Source organism: Orbicella faveolata, unplaced genomic scaffold (assembly GCF_042242905.1).
Source record: "Orbicella faveolata isolate gen_17 unplaced genomic scaffold, um_ofav_v1 contig_25, whole genome shotgun sequence".
In the NCBI taxonomy this organism is placed as follows: domain Eukaryota; kingdom Metazoa; phylum Cnidaria; class Anthozoa; order Scleractinia; family Merulinidae; genus Orbicella; species Orbicella faveolata.
Genome location: NW_028301553.1, coordinates 6,725,997 through 6,745,950, shown reverse-complemented (window position 1 = coordinate 6,745,950; position 19,954 = coordinate 6,725,997). Strand labels below are relative to the sequence as shown.

At 39.5% G+C, this 19,954-nt stretch overlaps 1 protein-coding gene, 1 long non-coding RNA gene and 1 pseudogene across 3 annotated transcripts in view; 2 read left to right on the top strand and 1 right to left on the bottom strand.

Annotated features, from left to right (window-relative positions):
- The window catches only part of LOC149108738 (uncharacterized), an 87,020-nt pseudogene that overhangs the window by 62,746 nt on the left and 4,320 nt on the right, over positions 1-19,954 (top strand). Inside the window, exons 6-9 of the transcript XR_016208486.1 lie at positions 16,569-16,819; positions 17,242-17,503; positions 18,129-18,242; positions 19,024-19,674. The product of XR_016208486.1 is annotated as an uncharacterized LOC149108738 (transcript). The remainder of the gene's footprint in view (positions 1-16,568; positions 16,820-17,241; positions 17,504-18,128; positions 18,243-19,023; positions 19,675-19,954) is intronic.
- On the bottom strand, positions 226-2,548 carry LOC149108740 (uncharacterized). Its single transcript, XR_016208301.1, has 2 exons — positions 1,738-2,548; positions 226-852 (listed from the first exon to the last, which is right to left on the bottom strand). It is a non-coding gene; the product is annotated as an uncharacterized LOC149108740 (long non-coding RNA).
- On the top strand, positions 6,433-15,917 carry LOC149108739 (uncharacterized). The gene is made up of 3 exons (XM_089293692.1): positions 6,433-6,537; positions 14,200-15,425; positions 15,796-15,917. The coding sequence occupies exons 2-3, from the start codon at positions 14,225-14,227 to the stop codon at positions 15,915-15,917; spliced, it is 1,323 nt and encodes a 440-aa protein (XP_089149818.1). The 5' UTR covers positions 6,433-6,537; positions 14,200-14,224.

The window sequence follows — 19,954 nt, the reverse complement described above, 5'->3', positions numbered from 1 at the left end:
AAATGTTTACTTTGCATTTTATCAGGGACATCTGGCATAACATCTTTTTGTGTTTGTGTGCCTGCTAGAAAAACTCTCCAATCCAGAGGGCAAATGGCTCAAATCTCAAAATGAAAGGAGCCAGTCACAGTTCACTGATGTGTACATGGTTCTTGGGTTCAGCCGCCACCCACAGCCATTACTAAACTATGAAAAGACCTTGGTCGACAGACAAGAAGACAGGAGTACAAAAACAAAATTTGTTTAATAAGGGAGGCAATAAACGTGAGATCACATGTTGCTAATAATCATCAACTGGAATTAAATTAGTTAGCCTGAGCCAGCAATTTTTTGGTATTTCCACTCTGTGCCCAACTTAGAAAACAGAAAAATTTGTTGTGGATCATAGCAAAATTATTGTCCAATCAATGATCGTAGACAGAAGACGAGTCTACTTTGCATTAATACAAGGAGGTAATACCAATAAGAGTTATGATAGAAGTTTCAGTGTTACTGTATACTCCGAGAGCAGAAATGTACAGTGTTTCACCCAAAATTTGCAGAATAGAAAGTTCACGCTCTTCATCAAGGAAGACATTTTTTTGCATGCCAAGCACTATCTGGTCCACAAGTTCCGTAGCAAGTACCACTTGGCATATGTGCACTGCAGTTGTGGATGTACAAAGTTACAGCAAAATGGAAGTAGTTGATTTGGGAGATGATATCACTAAGAGTCACCGCAATGTTCACGTGACCATGGAGGGTGGCACAGTCCGCCCTTGGCAAGAGGCTATTGACGTTCAGCATCTCCTTGGTGTTGTATCCGTTGAAAGAGGAAATTATCACTGCCAAAACTTCCTTCAACATCTCCCTCTGCAATTCAAAGAGTTCAACTGGTCAAATGCTGAAAAAAGTTTTAAGGAATGAAAGTAATCTATAAGATTAAATTTGGAAATACAGTTAACAATAAAGATTAGCGAAAAAACTGAGCAACGACGTTTCAGTGTCATCCTGGCACCATTTTCAAGTCAAAAAATATTTGTGCGAAAAAGTAAACTAATTTATACCAATGGTAGAGGTGCGAAATATTCAATTTCGCACCTCTACCATTGATATAAATTAGTTTACTTTTCGCACAAATATTTTTTAACTTGAAAATGGTGCCAGGATGACACCAAAACGTTGTTGCTCAGTTTTTTCGCTAATCTTTATTGTTAAAAGTAATCTATGTTTGTAAAAAATGCAATGTGCTTTAAGAATTTAGCAAGACATAGGACATAAAATGGTTTGTGCTGCTAAGGTATGGCACATAATTTTCAGAACCACCTTGAAGTTTTCACAGGGAAAAAGATTGAAATCCTTCACTCTAATTTTAGAAGGTAGCTAGTTTTGTAACTGTGTAGGAAAATCAAATTTTCAAAAGAGGAGGCTTTAGAAGCAATAAATTGCCTCAAAACTGTAACAGAATCATTCAACCTGTGGTAAATTGTTGAAATTAACTCAAGAAAAACTTCAAAAAAAATTGTCAAAATAATTATGGTTAAGAATCTCCTGGTTTTTTCCATTTTCGAATTCTTAAGTAATGAAGACATTGCATGGTCAGGTGCTATGGCCACTGGTATGAAATTTTATTGGAAGGTGGAAACATCACAAACATGTATTGTGAAGTGGACATAATATAATGAACTATTATTTTTGAAAGTTGTACAATGTAAGTTATTAATGACCTTAACTGTATGTATACAGAATTCTGCTTACCAATTTCTTATTCTTGACTTTTACTGTATGAGCTGAGGAGTATGCCAATGACAGCTCAGCTTGAAGAAAACAAAAACAGTGGAGATGAAGACGACGATGAACCAGAAGAAAGCTCAAATAGAGAGTCAGAGAATCGAGGGGATGACAAGTTCGATGATCGATTACAGGAAAAAGGTTGATGACATCAAAGCAAGCAAAATTTGCGGAGCGCTTCTGAAGTTACATACCCTGGTCCCAGAGATTTTTCTTGATATTTCTCCGCACGAGAGAGCTACGAGAGAGCCGCGAAGTGGTGAAAACACGAGTCGCGAAGCGGCGAGAAAGAAAAACGAGGTTTTTATTTCTCGCCGCTTCGCGAAAAGAAAAATGAAGAAAAACCTCTGGGACCAGGGTAGAATTTAAAAGGAAACGAATCCAACAGAGATCCTTCCATTATATACAAATCCCAAACAGAAACCAATGCAAGGATGCAGCAGAATTTCGCGCCGAATTTGCTGTGCTCCTCTAAGCGCAGGCTAACATCGTCGTTGTCGGCAAACATCAACTGCAATCCATTGATTTTATGCTCATCCTCGACAACCCAGTCTTTCTTCATAAATAACCATTGATAAAAGTGCAAGTATACTAACAAACTGGCCAAGGAAAAAGCACCAACTTGTGGTGAAAAGAGCACAATCAAGCGCAGTTCACACAAACTACCGTTCAATGACCACTCGATCGCGCTTCCAATCCCCGCAGTAAGTCAGCGGTCAACGTTCTGCGCACGCGTCCTTAAAAAAAGTCCCCAGCCAATCAGCGGTTTTTGAGACCTGTCGGTCTAACCTATATGCCATTTAGGGACAGCGGCTCTCCCAACCCCAAAATGCATCGGGAACGAAAGAATATCGAGATCGAAATGTATTGTGGGCCAAAATATAATCAGACAGTGGGAGCCTGGTCTCTAACACTTGAAACGCCTGGTTAATTTCAGCTTTAAAATGCAGATAGCGACCACCAGCCCACATTTTCTCGAAATATTTCTGAAAGGAAACACGAATTATCCCTCGAACGTCTCAGTCACAGAAATTTTTGCTCATCAGATCAGTTGTGCACCATGGTATTTATTATCTTGCAATTCACTGACCTATTTGTTTCTAGTAAACGAACCTTAGCTTGTGTTGTCTATGTAGAAATTATATGTAGTTTCTTTAATTTAACAATAATCACAACGGCTTGTAGTGTACTTAATGCAGTAATACAGAATTTCATACCGTAATCCCATTATAATTCCACACCCATACCAACATTGAAAGCCTGAAAATATTATATAATATAATATATAATAATATTTATCTGTTTTTTGTATCTGTAATGTTTCCGATTTGTTGCTTGAAAACAGTATAAACTCTAGAACAATATGAAATAACTATATGACAATATTGAAATGACAGTAGATGTCAGACATGTACTCAGAGTCCAATTTTCCTTAGAATGTTACTCAAGCCATGCATGGCAAAAAATATTAAATTAATAGTAAACTTGTTGCAAAATCAATATAGTTCTCACTGTGCCATTTACGACTTACATGTACATGTACATGCATATATCTGTGGTGGGGGTCAAGTTGATAAAAATCCTACGGAAATGAGCTGATATGATCAAATATTTATGCAAAGCACAATGCCCAGTATTGCGATAACTCACTGAAGTTAAATGTGTGAAACACAAGACTAGTTTCACCTCATGCCAATAATGATTTCACATGCTTATCCCTGTTCTATTTTACAGAACATCAAAAAACATGGTCTAATATTATTATTAATACCAGCTGCTGAAATAGTCTTGAATGACTGCTGTGTCCTTTTTTTGCTAATGACAAAATGATTTCAATTGAAAGAGAACTGGCATGTTCCATATGGGTCGTCCCAGAAACAGGTAGAATCAGCTTTTAAATTTCACTGGTCTGACTTGCAATGATTTCATATATTTTCTAGTGCGAGAACGTTTCCTACACTAAATGCTCTAAATAATGATATTATCTTCTCTATTTAGCAGAGCATCAAACAAACAATTTTGCCAAGGGACCTGTAGATCCAGGTTTTCATTATCCCTGGTGATCTTTTTCATTTTGATAGAAGTAAATTATGATGATGTTCTTCACAATGAAGAAGCTAAAGACCTGTGGATAACATAAGCCAATATGGCAGTAGCCTGCTAGAAGGCTAATGTCAGGTTGCACAGTTATCTCTAGCTGTTCAAATCGTCAAGGAAACATGTACAGCCTGCTAATGATCATATCACAAGGGCCATTTTATAGATGAAAACTTAGGTCAAAAGGTTTCTAAAAGCACTCTTCTATCTTTGTACTACACTAACCACATGTCCTGCATTTTCATGGGGCGGTGCATTTTGTTCATGTTAGAAGGAGTATTCCTTTCCAACATTGTTGTCTTTCTTTTGTTAAAGGATTTTGTGTTTGCAAACATGTGTTGTAAATATCAGAATAGTCCTGGAAATGGGTCATGAAATAGGGTTTTACACATAATGCTCAAATTTGTTGTCATTACGCGAATGCTTGATGATCAAAAAATCTCAGTATATATTATGCTCAAAAGACGTCGACCAGTTTTTGTCACTGTTATGCCCGCGTAATTCTAGACTCTCTTGCCTCACTGTTATGCTCAAAATAATGCCAGCACAATGTGTAAAACCATATAATGACCACTAATGGGGGTGAGGGAAAGATGGAGTGGTCATCAGTGGAAGTTGTGGCACTTCCACAATAAACAAACTAAAAATTTGTTTCGCACTGACAAGAACACGACTTCGTCTTTGCTCATGGGCGACACAAAATATAACCAGTATTAGGTTGGGCGTTGCAAGAAGATCAATTCTTTGATCACTGGACCTGTTAACCATCGGAAAAGAGGGCTGTACATGGCTACCACAGCTGCGTTCACCAGAGTAATAACACCACAAATATCGGTGCAACTCTGCAGGGAATAGTTACGGCATCGCCAGTCACATTCATGACCCTGCCAATTAGTCGCACTGGGAGAGTGGTCAAGCACCAAATGACTCTTTTTGTACGTTCCAACTTGTGGAATGCCCTGTGCAAAATCATTGACGATGTCAATGATGTCTGGGGGAGGTTGCCAAGCCAGTGTGTCACAGTATGTGATGTTCATGAAAGGTCGCAGCTCAACATCTACCAGTACCCAATGATTACCACCATTTTGAGGGTTGCCAATGAAAGTTTTGCCATTCCTTTGTCCCACATTCAGAGCGAAAACCAGCCTTTTTAATGGTCCAAGGTCAAATAACTTAGAATTCCTCATCATCTCGTTGTGGATATTAAAAACGACGTTGGGGCATAGTAGCATGGTATTGTTTTGCATGTTGTTAAGCTGTTTTAAAACCCGATGTGATCAGTAGAGACCCAGCCTTGCGTTCCTGATGCAGCAAGACGGGCAAGCTCATCTGCAGTCAATCCTGTTAATTAGTAACAATATGATATACTTTTCATCTGGCTTTATTAAATATTTTCTAAGGGAGTGGGGTAATAGACCTCAAAAACTAGAGTTGGAGTGGGCTGCTAGCAGATGAAGATGTATATAAGATTATAAAGTTCTAAGCGTCACTGCTTTCTAATTCAACAAAACTGTGATACTGTATTGGAGATGGCATCCCCCAGCCCCCTCCCCCAACCCCCTTTCCAACCTTGGACACCATGTCACAAAAATGTTTAAGTGAAAAGAAACCTTTTAAAACCCTAATCGCATTTTTTCAGGTACAAAATGAGCATTTCCCATTTTCTATTTTTCATCATTTTACTTTTTCGGGCCCGTGCACGCATTTTCGTTTTGTTTATCTTTAAAATTACATATTAAACTTTATTGCATATTTTAGCCGGTTCCAGCACTAGTTCAGGATATACCTGGAAAAATAAGCCTACACATCACGACATCACTCCACATGAAGTCATTTCTTAATTTTTCTTTAAAAAAAAACTTACCATAACTTGGTAGCATATCGTCAGAAATATTGTCCCAGATCATGGCTTTGAATTTCTCGATCGCTTCCGAGGAAATTTCTCGCCGAGTTTTGGGCTGGCGAAAAGCTTTCGGGTTTGCCCTGTCGACGGCTCAACTTTGCAAGGATCATTCTATACGTAAATATTGAACAATGCTTGGAGCAATTCAAGTGAAAAATTTTATTCAGGATTTACCTTTCCCGCTAAAAATGATAAAATTAACCAGGCGCTACTAATGTTAGAGACCAGGTTCCCGCTGTCTTGTTATATTTTGGTCCATAATACATTTCGATCTCGATATTCTTTCGTTCCCAAAGCATTTTGGGGTTGGGAAACGCGCTGTCCCTAATGGCATGTAGTAAGCTACTTCGGAGGGTAAAAACTTTTGAAGGGTAGGGAGGAGGGCGAGCTGGTTTTGGATAGCTAAAACGTATGGACCAATCCATCTTAATAAATAAATAAATAAATAAAATAAATAAATATACATTTATATAGCGCCATTTTCCACTAATTTTCCACTAATTTAATAAGATAACAATGTTTATATTCATTGACAGAAGAGAGGATTAAATTTTGGGTTCCTAGCGTTACACAGTGTTTCTAATTTTGCGATGCGGTGACGAATAGCTAGAGAAATGTTGCATGACACCTCTTGTTGCCAAGAGGACCGAAATCTTGAGATGACGTCATACGCCCTTCTAACTTGAAGACTTTGAACCAACATGACGGTGTGGTGCTTGCAGCTTTCAACTTGCTGTCTTCTCTTCCTTGGTTCTCCGTGAATGCAGGTTTGTTGTAAATCTCAGTATTAAAAGGACTGTAACCTGGATATGTAATATTTACTTATGGCTTTTTAATACATCAGTGACAATACTACACTGTTCGGTTTCCTCGTCTAGCGGATCTCTTAACTTGACGACGTTTGACTGAAAACAACAAAGCTGTGCTGTCTCGTTTGTCTGATCGAGTCTCCCGCTCAATGCGGAAAGCTTGAGTTCTCCGTAGTAGCCAGTATACAGTGTGTCTTACAGCGGTTATGTTTGACTGTCGCTGTAAATCAAACTCTTAAGTACGAGCGAAGGAAGCCAGATTGCTTTAGAGCCATCTAAAGATGGCTCTCGGATGCTGAGTTGAAATACATTCTTTTGAGTGAAGCTCAATTTTAAAACAGTCTCTGATAGTTATGGATATTGCATGTAACATCTTTAATATTCAGTTGTCACGGCAAGGTATGGGAAACTCGCTGCAGTTTGTTTATCAGTTCTGTTAGCCGTTTCAGACTGATCATTGATCATTTATACGTCTGTTACTCATCGAAATCAGCAGAATCTATAATCAGCATGTTTGACCGCAAAAGAAATCCTTTTGGGATTCATTCTTCCGTCGCTGATGTTATTTTATGCCAGTGACATGAATTCATCGTTGTAAGAACTTTTAATTAGGTGTTTTTTGAGCGTGGCGTCGGCGGAATGCGTCTGATCATTTCAAGCAGAAAAAACAGCTTTGTCCAGGGTGGAATGCAGTAATTCTGCTACAATAACAGTTATTCAAACATGTGATTGTTATGTCCTTAAGAATAGATGAAACACAAGAAAAAATCTTTTAAGTTCTCTACAAGTTAATGTGGTGAACTTTTACTTAGAGTCGTAGAAATATGATCGCAATTTTATGTAAATGATACTTTGTATAAACAATGAGACTTTTTTTCTTGAACACATTCCAAATGATAAGATTCATGACTTATAAACTTGAGAAGACGAAGTTATATCAAAGTTCTTAAAAGTTATCCAAAGTGAAACTAAGTACAGACCAATTTCATACTGCTCAATTTAAAGTCCAGAGAAAACGACCACTAAGGTAAATTATTCCATAGCCCTTGATATAGCGTGACTCCTCTAATCTAATCTGCCAGATGAGACAATAAGCCTTTTATTTCGCTGTCTGGTGTCACGCTATTGCGCAATTGCAGCATGGAGGCGGAAAATGATGAAAGCGATCAGCTGAAAATTTGATATTTTTAAGACCTAAGACCATTTACTCCAAATATATTATTTCTCCTCGGACCATCTCTCATCTGATATCAAACTACAAAACCAAGTGTAAACTAAATAATTTTTTACAATTGGCGGTATTTTGGCGAATGTAATCCGATTTGGCCTGATGCGCCCATTGTTGATATAAATGGGTAAGACATAAATAATTAACGATTAACAATTTATTTTTGTCAGTTACAATTGTTCACTTATTTTCGGAAAACGCGCATTAGACGTTGTTTTTTAATTGGCTCTTTGTGATACCCATCTTAATAAGATGAAAATGTTTTATACATTGAGAGAAGAGAGGATTAAATTTTGGGCTCCTAGCGTTACATAGTGTGTCTTAGTTTGGCGGTGACCGGATAGCCAGAGAAATATTGGGTCATTGTTGCCAAGAAGACAGAAATCTTGAGATGACGTCATCCGCCCATTTTCACAGGCCTGTACACCATCTGACTCCTCTTTCATTTTGAACATGACATGGTAGTGTGTGAAGTGCTTGCAGCCTTTAACTATCCATCTTCTCTTCCTTTGGTCTCCGTGAATGCAGGTTTGTTGTAATTCTCAGTATTAAAAGGACTAAAACCTGGATACGTAATTTAGCTCTGCAAATTTATGGCTTTGTAAAACATCAATGATAATATTAGACTATTCGATTTCCTCGTGTGGCAGTTCTTTTAACTTGACGACATTTCGAAAGAATGAGTGATGCGAATGCAGCCATAACACTACTGGAAAAATGACCTGAAAAAATTTCAGGTTCTGAACGGGATTCGAACCCACGACCTTTGCGTTACTGGTGCAATGCTCTACCAACTGAGCTATCAAAGCCACATGAGAGCGGTCGTGTGTGGGTTCGGCCCTATGTGTTCAGTGGACGTAATACTCGGAATGCTACTGTTGGACATCTATTACCATGGAATTCATATACTTGAGCCGAGTATTACATCCATTGAACAGCTCGGGTCGCGGGTAAATTGGTGCGGGTTAACTAAGGCAGTGTCTTAAGGGCCCATTAACCGATTTATGCGCGCGCTCGCGCGCGTTGCTAAGGAGGTGAAATTTCACTTCCGGTTACTTACGTCCGCCTGGGCGTGGAAAATAAAAACAACTCAATAACTTGCAAATTCGCTTACATTTTAGATGTTTTTCTTTGTGTTTCACACAATGGAAAGTAAACAAAAAAAGTACAAGCAAGACAAAATAAGAAAAAGACAGAAAAACAAGAGCAATAGAAAGAGAAAAACTCCGTGTGGCTTTGTTTGATTTTACCGAAGTGCGCTGGTAGTGTAAATTGAGCACGCGCTGATAGGGTAACTTCCAATATATATCGGGCGCACTTCCGGTTTCTTTAAATGATAAAGGAAACGCGGTTTTTCATTAAATCCAGCCTTTTTCGACGGATTTCGATTAAAGCCAACGTTGGAAAGATAGCTATGCATTCCTTTTTCAAAATCATGCTTTTTGCAGAAAATTAGGAATATTTTACTATTTTAAAATTCCCTCAAAATCTGACCTTTCAAAAATGAAACAAAATCTATGCATAGCGTAATGAGGGTTTAAATTAAAATATTAGATCAATGAAAAAAATCCCGATAAAGTAATTTGCCTGGGAACCTTTGCGTTTTTACAGTATTTGTCACTTGACCATGGGCGTGGCCTGATGACGTCATCACTAATGTTACTGATCATGAAAAAGTTAAAACACATGAAATAACTCAGAACTAACTAAAAATGATGAGGTTATATGAGAATAAATTTTCCTTAGCAACGGCTCGAAAAGATCGGTTAATGAGATGTCGTGAGTTAAGTACATTTTCGTAGTAAAATTCGCTTTGTGTATTTTAGTATTTTATGTCCGAGTAAATGGTAGTCAATGTTAACTTGAACACGGCCTTTCTACGCTTTTATCATATTGAGAAACTAGAAATGAATGTTTTGAGTAAGACATCGCCTTGCTGGTTCAACTCGTATCTGAAAGAAACTGGCCGTATCCGTAAACCGGATTTTCTCGATGATATTTCCCGTGTAATGAAAACTGTAACAAAATTCTGGTACGTGATTGGTTATCAATAGCCCCGTATGAGCACTAATAGGACAGTTTGCGGGTCATGCTTGTAACTCGCCCTCTGGTGTAGAAACGGTTAAAATTAAGCGTTTCCTAGCGTACGTAGACGTGTTTTCTATCCAAAGCCCTTAACGCTCTCTCACAAACCAAAAAACACTGCTACGAAGGTCAAACGTTCCCAGGATGTTCCATCGGCTGAACTATTCATCAGACTAAAATGAGTGACAATAAATCAAAGTATTTATTACTAAACTACCCAATGATGTGCAAAATAATTAGCCCGGCTGAAATCTAGCAATAATTGCCTTGGTTTAGAAGACCTTCCTTTCAGTTATAAAATACAGTCACGCGTCGTGTTTAGCGTAAACGTTGAATGAAAATTAAGGATCCTTCTGAGAAAGCTTCTTTGAAAACAAGCCGACCCAACGAAATGGAAATGTCGTGGATTCGTGGGCTTGCTTGGTGTTTGCCCGATTAACGTTTCAAAAACTGGACAAATAAAGGTAACTTGGTTAATTGCAACCAAGTTTCGAGTTAACAAGTTCGAGTTAAGAGGTTACTCTATTGGTAAGCTATCCTCTTTTAACTTATTTATCGTGGATTCAGTTGGTGGTGGCGGTTGGGGGGGGGGGGGGGGGATGTAAATTAGTCTAAGAGGGTATGCTGTTGACACAAGGCACGCTCGGGCAAAAATAAAACATAGTTTCCGTTACAAAATATTGACTGTACGGGACGCACAACCCTTTAACAGTAACTGTTAACTCTCCCTCATTTTGCAGATTTCTACATGCTCGACATCTTGGCACAGTTCCCTTTTCTTTTCTTTTTTTTTTCCCTTAAGTCCAAATCTGTGCATGCTGATTTCTGGCGCGCGTGTTTTCTCAAAAGATCTTCTACTATTGTTTTTCCTGGATCTGGGCGGTGTTGTATTTTTATAAAGGAGCTGCTCCGGGATAACCGTTGGTGTGTTACCCAACACTAACAAAACTTCGCTGTCGGTTAAGGAGAACTGCTGTAGAAGATAACAGTTCTCCGGCACTCTTTAATATCTAGCGTTGTCCACATGATGTGTTTTTGAAAAATGTTCACACTAGCGCGAGGGATTACTTCCAGTTTGAACTTGACCTGCAATCATACCCTCCCTCCCTCATATTCAGACGTGGGGAAGGAGGGCATGATACATTTACTTGTCGGATCATATGTTAAAAAACCAGATTCTGGTTTTTTCTCTGATTGGTCGAGAAACAATACTTATGAAACGCTGCGTTCTTATTGGCTTTCATATTTCAACCTCACTTCCGGTCAAAAAGTTGGCCTGGCTAGAAGAAAACAAACTGACGGAGACAGAGCGAGATTTTAGCGAGGACGAGTTTTCTGATGAGTTAGTTGAAGCCCTGAGAAATTTTCACTATGATTCCCTGAAAGCAGAGCAGATAGAGTGCCTACGGCGAGTAATTTGTTTACGTGAAGATGTTTTGGCAGTTCTGCCTACGGGTTTCGGTGTAAAATAGGGTTGACTAGCCTACACGATCTCTACGGTTCGTGACATTTGTACATTTGCTGTTCTCTGTTCGCTCACTGGACCTTTTTTTTATAGCTTCACTCGTGTTTATGACAGGCACTTCATGTTGTGTTATAAGGAGGAATTTTAAGTAGAGTTGAGCCGTTAGATTGTGCTATGGCAAATTATAGGTCTACATGATTTCCGCTGTTATCTGCATGTTGCTTCGTCGAGTTTGACACCTGTAATTTGCCATGTGTTTATGCATTGTTTTGGCTCGTTTCTATTGCAAGCTATGTTTTTAAGTCTCCAAGTATTCGCTTTCAAGGGGCAAAATTCGAAATTTACCGTAAACATGTTGCTTACTTGCATTCTATATTGCAAGCTGCTGGAGGACTCGAACATGCATTTGCATCTAAGCTTATGTCTAATCCTACGCTCTTGAGCAATTCTGCCAACACGATCCATCAGCGGTGAAACAGCTCTTGCCAGTGGATTCCTTGTTTTTGGTTACCGTAAATAAAGGAATGGCAGCTCCTACTGGTAAATTATTATCACAGAAATAGCAGCACTTGTTTGTTTTTATCGTGAGCGCCATCTCACCTTGTTTCCAAACGCATTCAAGTTATAATTTCACATGGCGGAGTTTGCAAAGCTGATCTGCAGACTTCTTTCGCGCCTCTTGGAAATCCGAGTCTCGCATTCCCACCAACTAAAAAATAAGTTTGACTTCTGGTGAATGCTGATTGGCACATAAAATGACACTTTGATCACACCTTTGTTTATTTAAATGAGGGGGCGGTTGGCGGCTGGTTAAATAAATGTATCAGGCGTTTTTTTTTCCCCTTCTTCCTTTTCCCTTCTTCTTTCCAAAAAAAAAAAACAAACGCCTGATCGCAGGTTAATTTGAACTTTGTAACCGGAACTGTCACTCTTAGAATTAACTACAATAAAAGTCCCTTCGAGAGACGACTGCGAAGAACTTGACTTATCTTTGGTTGTCTCGTTCTCTTGCTTTGCCGTTTGAAGCCTCTGTAAAAATAGTCTGCTTCGTATCGGCCTGTAACGACTACCTCTTGCCTCGTCAGACCTCCTAGACTCGACACTTGCGTTGTGCCGATCGCACGGGTTAGGACTAGCCATCGGGTTGTTTGAGTCACCGGCCCTATCCTCGTCCCTTAGATCTTGTATCCGCGACTTTTCGCCCTTTTTAGTTGACTTCTTTTCGCTTTGTCTTGTCTTTGCCAGGGAGGGACCACTGCCTCCCTTGCCGTTGCCATTTTAAAGTGCCTTATATTCTACTTCCAGCTGTACGTTGTCTCGGACATCAGCATGAGCTGCATAGAGAAGGGACATGTTCATACGGTCTCTTTTCACCCAGTTGGCGTGAATGGTCTCCGCTTGATTCATTTTCGGAGTACTTAGTAACGGTACGATTCGACCCATCTGTGTAAATATTTTCGATCGTTGTCCTCTTCATTGAAATTCTCTAAGTCTTCCTTGGCCTTGTTGACGGTTGCACAGTGCTTTAAAACGTCTTCTGTCTTCTTTTCTTAACCTGGGAGCCTGCCGGTTCCGGCAATCTTAGAAAATAACATTCGCTAGTCTTGACTCTTTCCTATCCAGGGTGTGAGAATCAACTGACCGTCGCAAACCCGCCATATTTGACCATGTCATATCATTAACCCGGCCACGAAGATTAAAGTTAAGAAATACTTCTTACAGTATTTCGACTTTCTTTCCATAGAACTTCGTTAAAAGTTGTTCTAAAAAAGCTCGACTGAGCAACAGTCTTCACTTTCACATTTCATTGTGGCGAGAGGTTTAAGTCTTCTGATTAGAGAATGATAGACGCTAGCAGTCAGTGAAACCAAACCTTTGCAGCTCTTTACCTTCCCGTCGAAAAAACAAAATTCTTGACTCAAGATATGGCGTTCAGTTCTGTCCATGCTAGGTGCGAATTTTGCTTTAAACTTACTGGTCTGAAAAACAAATGACGGCTTATCAGGATTACCACCCCGGTCATTTAATTTATAAACATAACATGGGTCAGAAGAGTCGGCCAAAGGAACAGGTGTTTTAACTAATGTTTTTGATGATAGGTCTACCAAAGATCATCCTTTATTGGTCTATCAAAACGTTTGTTTCAGGTTTTTTGCTTATGATTATCTTTTGCGTGACCAGCGCTGTTTACTCGCGATCCGCACCGCTTACCCGCGACCCGCGCTGCCTACCCGCGGCCCGCGTTGATTAGACACTCCCGAGATTTCCTCCCATGCATGCTTGATCCGTCTCATGTCAGAGTTCGTTGTGTTCTCTTTTTTGAAATTGTTTCGCCTGTTTTATGACTTGAACACTGCAGCATAATCTGAATAGCTGTCGATCAATTTTCACTCCTCCTTTAGCAAACAAATGAACGCGATTACATCGATATAGTTGCGTACGTAATCCCAAAAGTGTAAAATATTCCTTACAGTGGCTTCTGACTTATAAGATAACGTGTTCTGTAGGAAACCTTTTTGAATGGTCTTTCAATCTCAAGTGGACCGCTTAAGAGGTCCGCTTAATACAGGTTTGATTGTAATATTAAGATGTCCAAACGCGAATGAGATGGAAATTATTTCTGCATTACTGTGAGTCTAACAGCAATTGTGGAATTGTTATATCGGTCTCAGTTGAGTCTTGAAAAAGCTTGGTTTACTTCATCTCTATATTTAGCTCAGTCAGGAAGCTTGACGCCATATGGCTGAAGTAATCAGATGCAAAGGCTAAAATGGGCAATGTTTTTAACATGTAGACACTTCACGGTATGGCTTTTACAAGTCTGATTCTTTTTTCCTCGTAGGAGTCTGATCTCCCGGCAGGTGGCAATGACTTCACCTTCACAGAAATCTCGAGAACATGGCCAGCTATATCCATCCCCTGGCAAATTACATGTAACAATACTAGCATCAGAATGGAGGTCAACTAAAGGCGGACTCTCCACCATAAACAGAGAATTAGCCATAGAGTTGGCTAAATGTCCTGAGGTGGAAATCTGTTTCTTTGTTCCGCGATGCAGCGAAGAAGACAAGAGAACGGCCCGTGATCACCACATTGAAATTGTCGAGGCAACAAGACTGACTGGGTACGATGAACTAGAATGGCTTAGCTTTCCGCCAGACCATTTGCAAATTGATGTCATCGTTGGTCATGGCGTGAAGCTTGGTCACCAAGCACAAGTAATAAGGAAGTCTCACAAATGTAAGTGGATTCAAGTTGTCCACACAGACCCAGAGGAACTGGGAATGTATAAGTCCTACCAAAATCCGATTTCCACGGGCGAGAAGAAGCACAAAGTAGAAGTGGAACTTTGCGAAAAGGCTGACTTCGTTGTTGGCGTTGGGCCGAAGTTGTGCGAGGCTTTTCGCAGATATCTTCGCTTGTGTAAGAAAGACGAAACCATTCTTAACATTACCCCTGGTGTCTTTAATGAATTTGTGGATATTAAACATGCTGCTGAAGAGAGAGAACGATGCGGCATTTTAGTGTTTGGCCGCGGAGATGCTGAAGATTTTCAGTTAAAAGGTTTTGATGTTGCTGGCAAAGCCGTCGCTGAGTTGAATGATGCTCATCTTGTTTTCGTTGGTGCACCTGAAGGAAAGCACGAGGACATAGCAAAGCGTCTGCTTGAGTGTGGTCTTCCTGCTCACCACCTGACAGTGAGAAGCTTCCTGCAAAGCAGAGAGGATTTGAAACGATTGTTCTGCGAAGTAGATCTTGTACTGATGCCTTCCAGAACAGAGGGATTTGGCTTGACTGGCCTAGAGGCATTATCAGCTGGTCTCCCTGTACTTGTTAGCAAGAACTCAGGATTTGGAGAAGCCCTAGGTAAAGTACCGTTTGGTTCAACATGTGTGATTGATTCTGAGAATCCTCTGGTATGGGCTGAAGCCATCAAGAGAGTCTGGAATAAAGATAGAGAGACAAGACTTCAGGAGGCTGAACTGTTACGTTCTTCCTATAAGAAGAATTACAACTGGGCCAAACAAAGTCGAGGTCTTGTTAACCAAATGTTAACCCTCGTTGATGGTATGTACTTGTAGGGCATTTTTGTAGGATATCTACAAATTTATAACTAGTGATAGTGACTGTGACGTGAAAAAAAAAAAGACGTTTTTAATCAAATTTTGTAGCACCACACATTAAGAATGATAAACTGGACACTGGACCCGGCTGTCTAAAGTATGACTAAACTAATTCGGTGAAAGTGTGATTTTTGATTTCAGGTCTGTAATGTTTCAGTGAAGCCGTTATGTTGATATTTTTGGACTTCACCCAGAAACAGTTCTTGGAGAAACACGTTTAATTGTATTAGTGTTAATCGGCATACCAGGCTAAACTGCTGATTTTCAAAAATGGCTACTCTTTTGTTTAATTTAAAATATCTCTCTGTTTGCAGGTCAAACCAATTTTGTTAAAGATTCAGCTCAAAGCCGAAAACGGAAATTTCCTGCAGTTTTATCGTCTTCTAGTGCCCAAGATACCAAGAGGATGCTTTTCGAGGACCATGCAGGTAAATAACAGCTCCGAACTGCAACAATTTTATAAATAAGTCATGTTATGTCCAGGTTTGCAGGAAGTTGTAAGATTACAAAATTTTTATACACTCGAACCTCTTCTTACGGACACCTTTATATTACGGACAATTAATATTTGATCCCAAAATTCCAGAATTCATACATTCTTAGACAGTTCATTTACCTCTATAATACGGACTCTTCCATACTCTTCATTTGTACTAATATGGAAAATTGTGAAGACGATGCGCTTCACCTAGTGTCTTGGTGCTTAGTGGCACACGAGAACTCAAGAAGAGTAAGGATCAAATAATGGGTCCAATAGGTTAGAGCGGTTTTTAAATGAGAGTCGTAAAACGAAAACACCAAACCAATGTACTTACCAATTTGACTACTCAGCCAATCTGAAAACCTAGGAAACCCAAAACCAAAACCCAAGTCAGTAATTGCCTGATTACTTTCGACACTGAAATCCTAAATCCTAACTTGTTGTTATTTCGTACAATTTCCTATTCTTTCTGAGTCTAGTACAATATTTAGTCGTGACTTCCAGTAATAAATTATATATATAAACCAGACAAACGCGTAATCTTTTACTCAGCTAACCAATTAGATAGAAGATTATTATAACGGCAAGAATTTTGACTGCTTCCAGCTATGAAAAGTATTCGTGATCTGCAGCAAATGGAGAGTGATCCAAACGAGTTCAACAAGAAATCTGACGCAACAGAAAATCTGCAAAAGATTGCTTCAGATAAGGGATTCAGCATTTGTGACAACCCAGGATCGGGAAACTGTATGTTCTACGCACTGTCAGAGCAACTGCAAAGCGTGAAAGGAATCCAAATTTCGGTGACTGAACTTCGGAAAAAGTTAGTCGGATACCTCAGGAACTCCCCCAAATTGGTAAGTAAGCGGTCCACAAGTGTCTTCTGATGTGAATGAAAGTGTGCTGAAACAAGGCTCTGAAATCTCTTCGAGTAACTGATGATGGAATTTAAAAATTATAGTCCTTTCTCGAGTACGTAATCATAGTTATTGCCGGGCAAAATAACCAGCAAAAGCTTTGGTATCAGTAGGAACTTTGTGTCCCTGACCCAATCGAGAGATGTTACCTTATTAGATAAACTATGTGTCAACATAATTCCATAAATCTAGTAACAACCGGGTTAGGTTTTGAATACCCATCGATCGTAAAAACGTGAATTATTGTTAAGAATATTGAAAACCAAACGCCGTTTATTTTGGTATAGGCCAGGACGACTGTCATATAGTGTCAGCTACTTTTAGTACATTCAATTAACTTTAAACTTTTTTCGCTCTCAAAGACCGATGGAACAGATTTGTTCAACTTTGTCCATGGATACCCATCTTGGGCTGATTACTTGAAAAGCATGGAAAAGGATGGCACATGGGGCGATCACTTGGTTCTCCGTGCCGCAGCAAGCTGCTACAAAGCTCCTATTCGTGTAATCAGCAGTCTTGACTGTGATTTAATTATCAATCCAGATCATGTTGTTGGCAACACCAGCCTGCTTGTTTTGGGACACATCCACGAGAAACATTACGTTAGTCTGCAACCCAGACAAGGTAAGTTGCAAGGATTTGATAATCCAGTAAAACCAACATAAAAAATTTGTTCTCTCGATTTTAACGTAATTGACAAGTGGCTCTCAATTAGTTTGCTGTTTTAGCTCAATAGCAGGAATTTTCCCAATTTTGTTGAACCCGAAATTCAGATCACACCTGTGGTGCGATGTGATAGTGTAGCTATAAGGAAACATGATTTTCACTTTCCTTTGACATGGTATTATAACAGGGTTTCAAGAAGATAACTTTAGATGGAGATGATAAAAAAACCTTTTTAAAATAGTCGGTTTAAGCTTTAGTTTTAATAAATTTCTTTCAAGTCGCCACAAATAAGACATCTTTGATATCAGCAGTACAAGTATTTCGTCTGGTATGAACGTTGGGTGACTGACCGATGTAAGAGTGATTTGATTTCAGTTGTGTAATGTTTCAGTAAAGCCGTTATGTTTACATTTTTCGACTTCACCTCTAAAAAAAACTGTAGTGAGGAGCACTTTTGCATGTTCATTTAACTTTTAATATTGTATTAGTGTTAATCGGCATACCAGGAAGAACTGATGGTTTTTAAAAATGCAAACTTTCAGGCTAATCTTTTGTTTAATTCAAAATACCTTTCTATGTGCAGGTCAAACCAATTTTGTTAAATGTTCAACTCAAAGACGAAAACACAAATCTCCTGCAGTTTTATCTGCTTCTAGTACCCAGGGTACCAAGAGGATGCTTGGCGAGGACCATCCAGGTAAATAGCAGATCTGAATCGGCAGCAACAGATTTATAAATAAATCATGTTATGTAACTTTGCAGGATGTTGTAAGTATACGAAAATTTTTATACACCTACTGTCTCCAACGTGTTCTTACGGGAACATCTATATCACAGACAGTTAATTTGAACTCAAAAATCCAGAATTCATACATTCGTAGACAGTTCGTACACGTCTACAATACGGACGCTTCCATAATACGGAGGCTTACTATCTTTATTAATACCAATAACGAAAATTTTAAAGACGATGAACTTCACCAAGGTTCTTGGTATTTAGTGGTACACGAGACCGCAAGGAGAGTTAGGATCAAATAATGAGTGCAACAAGTTAGAGCGGTTTTCAATTGAGTGTCGGAAAACGAAAACCAAATTTATGTACTTACCGATTAGACTACTCAGCAAATCTGAAAACAAGTAGAGCAAATGACCAAGTTAAACGAACATATAGAATATAGAGTATAGAATATAGAGAGTAATTCGCATAGATTAAATACGCACGTAAAAAGAATGTTCGGAAGAATGCAAAAAGCGCTCAAATTAATGTTTGTTTAAAAGAATGTTATATTGTCTCAGGAGTGGGCATGAATTATTGTCAGCCTCAGCAGTTTTGGCCGTGTGCCATGACTCCAGTGTCTTTCCCCGAAATTCAGAATTGCCTGGCTTTTAGGACCATGGTAACAAAGCATTAAATAACGTCCTCGGGAGGTAGATTGTAAGAGGTGACTCATCAAGTGCTTTTATATGAACTGTTGTAGGCACTACTCCCAAATTAACCTCCACGAAAGAAGAATCCAATTATGCTCAGTTGTGTCAGATTCTGGTCACTGTGGGTTCAGGAGTCCTGAGGGAAACATTTGACAGAATCATTCTACCACAAAACCTTCGGAAACACTTGAAAGACTATCAAAATCATGACACACTGCGGTCACTTCGAAATCAAAGAATCCTCACTTCAAAGCAATGGGGTCAACTGTATCCTGATCGCGCTTCCTCGGTGGCATCCAAAGACTTTGACCCTACACTTCTTATGGTTCTGTTAAGGACAGTTTGTAAGTTGACTCCACCAACAGCTGGCTGGGACGCACCTCCTCATACAGCAGACACCAGTCGCGAGGCTGACATAGCCCGTGTGAGGTATTTCATGAATACTGTGCTTGACCATGCAGACAAAGCCCGTGTTAGTGATGCAGTATTTGTTAACTACTGCGAGAACATCCGGGAAACGCTGGTGAGATTAGGAGGAGCTGGTTATGGTGATGCCATGGACAAAATCATGCATCCGAAAACGGACCCTATCACCGAGGAACATTACAAGGAGCTCCTGATGCAGTGGAAAAAGAACGAGGACTGCATCAAGGACAAAATGAATGAGCTGGATAGTGCGGCGGAATCTTCTGGAGATGTGGGTGAGTTCTGATTTGACAATAGTTACAAATGGAATAGTCACGTCAGAACCGACTCTTGTCAGTATTCCGTTCTGCTGATACAGTGCGACTCCTTATTCCATAAATGCCTTTTTACTGAATATTTGAAAGTTGAACAAAGAAAACAATGAAATACAGGAAGTCAACATTGGAATTTATGCCCTGAAAATGGGGGAAAAACAGGGCCTTTCTCTTCATGGACGCCATTCCGTGAAATAATCACTTTCCCAGCTGTGAGGACGGGAACTTTCCCAACGAGCAA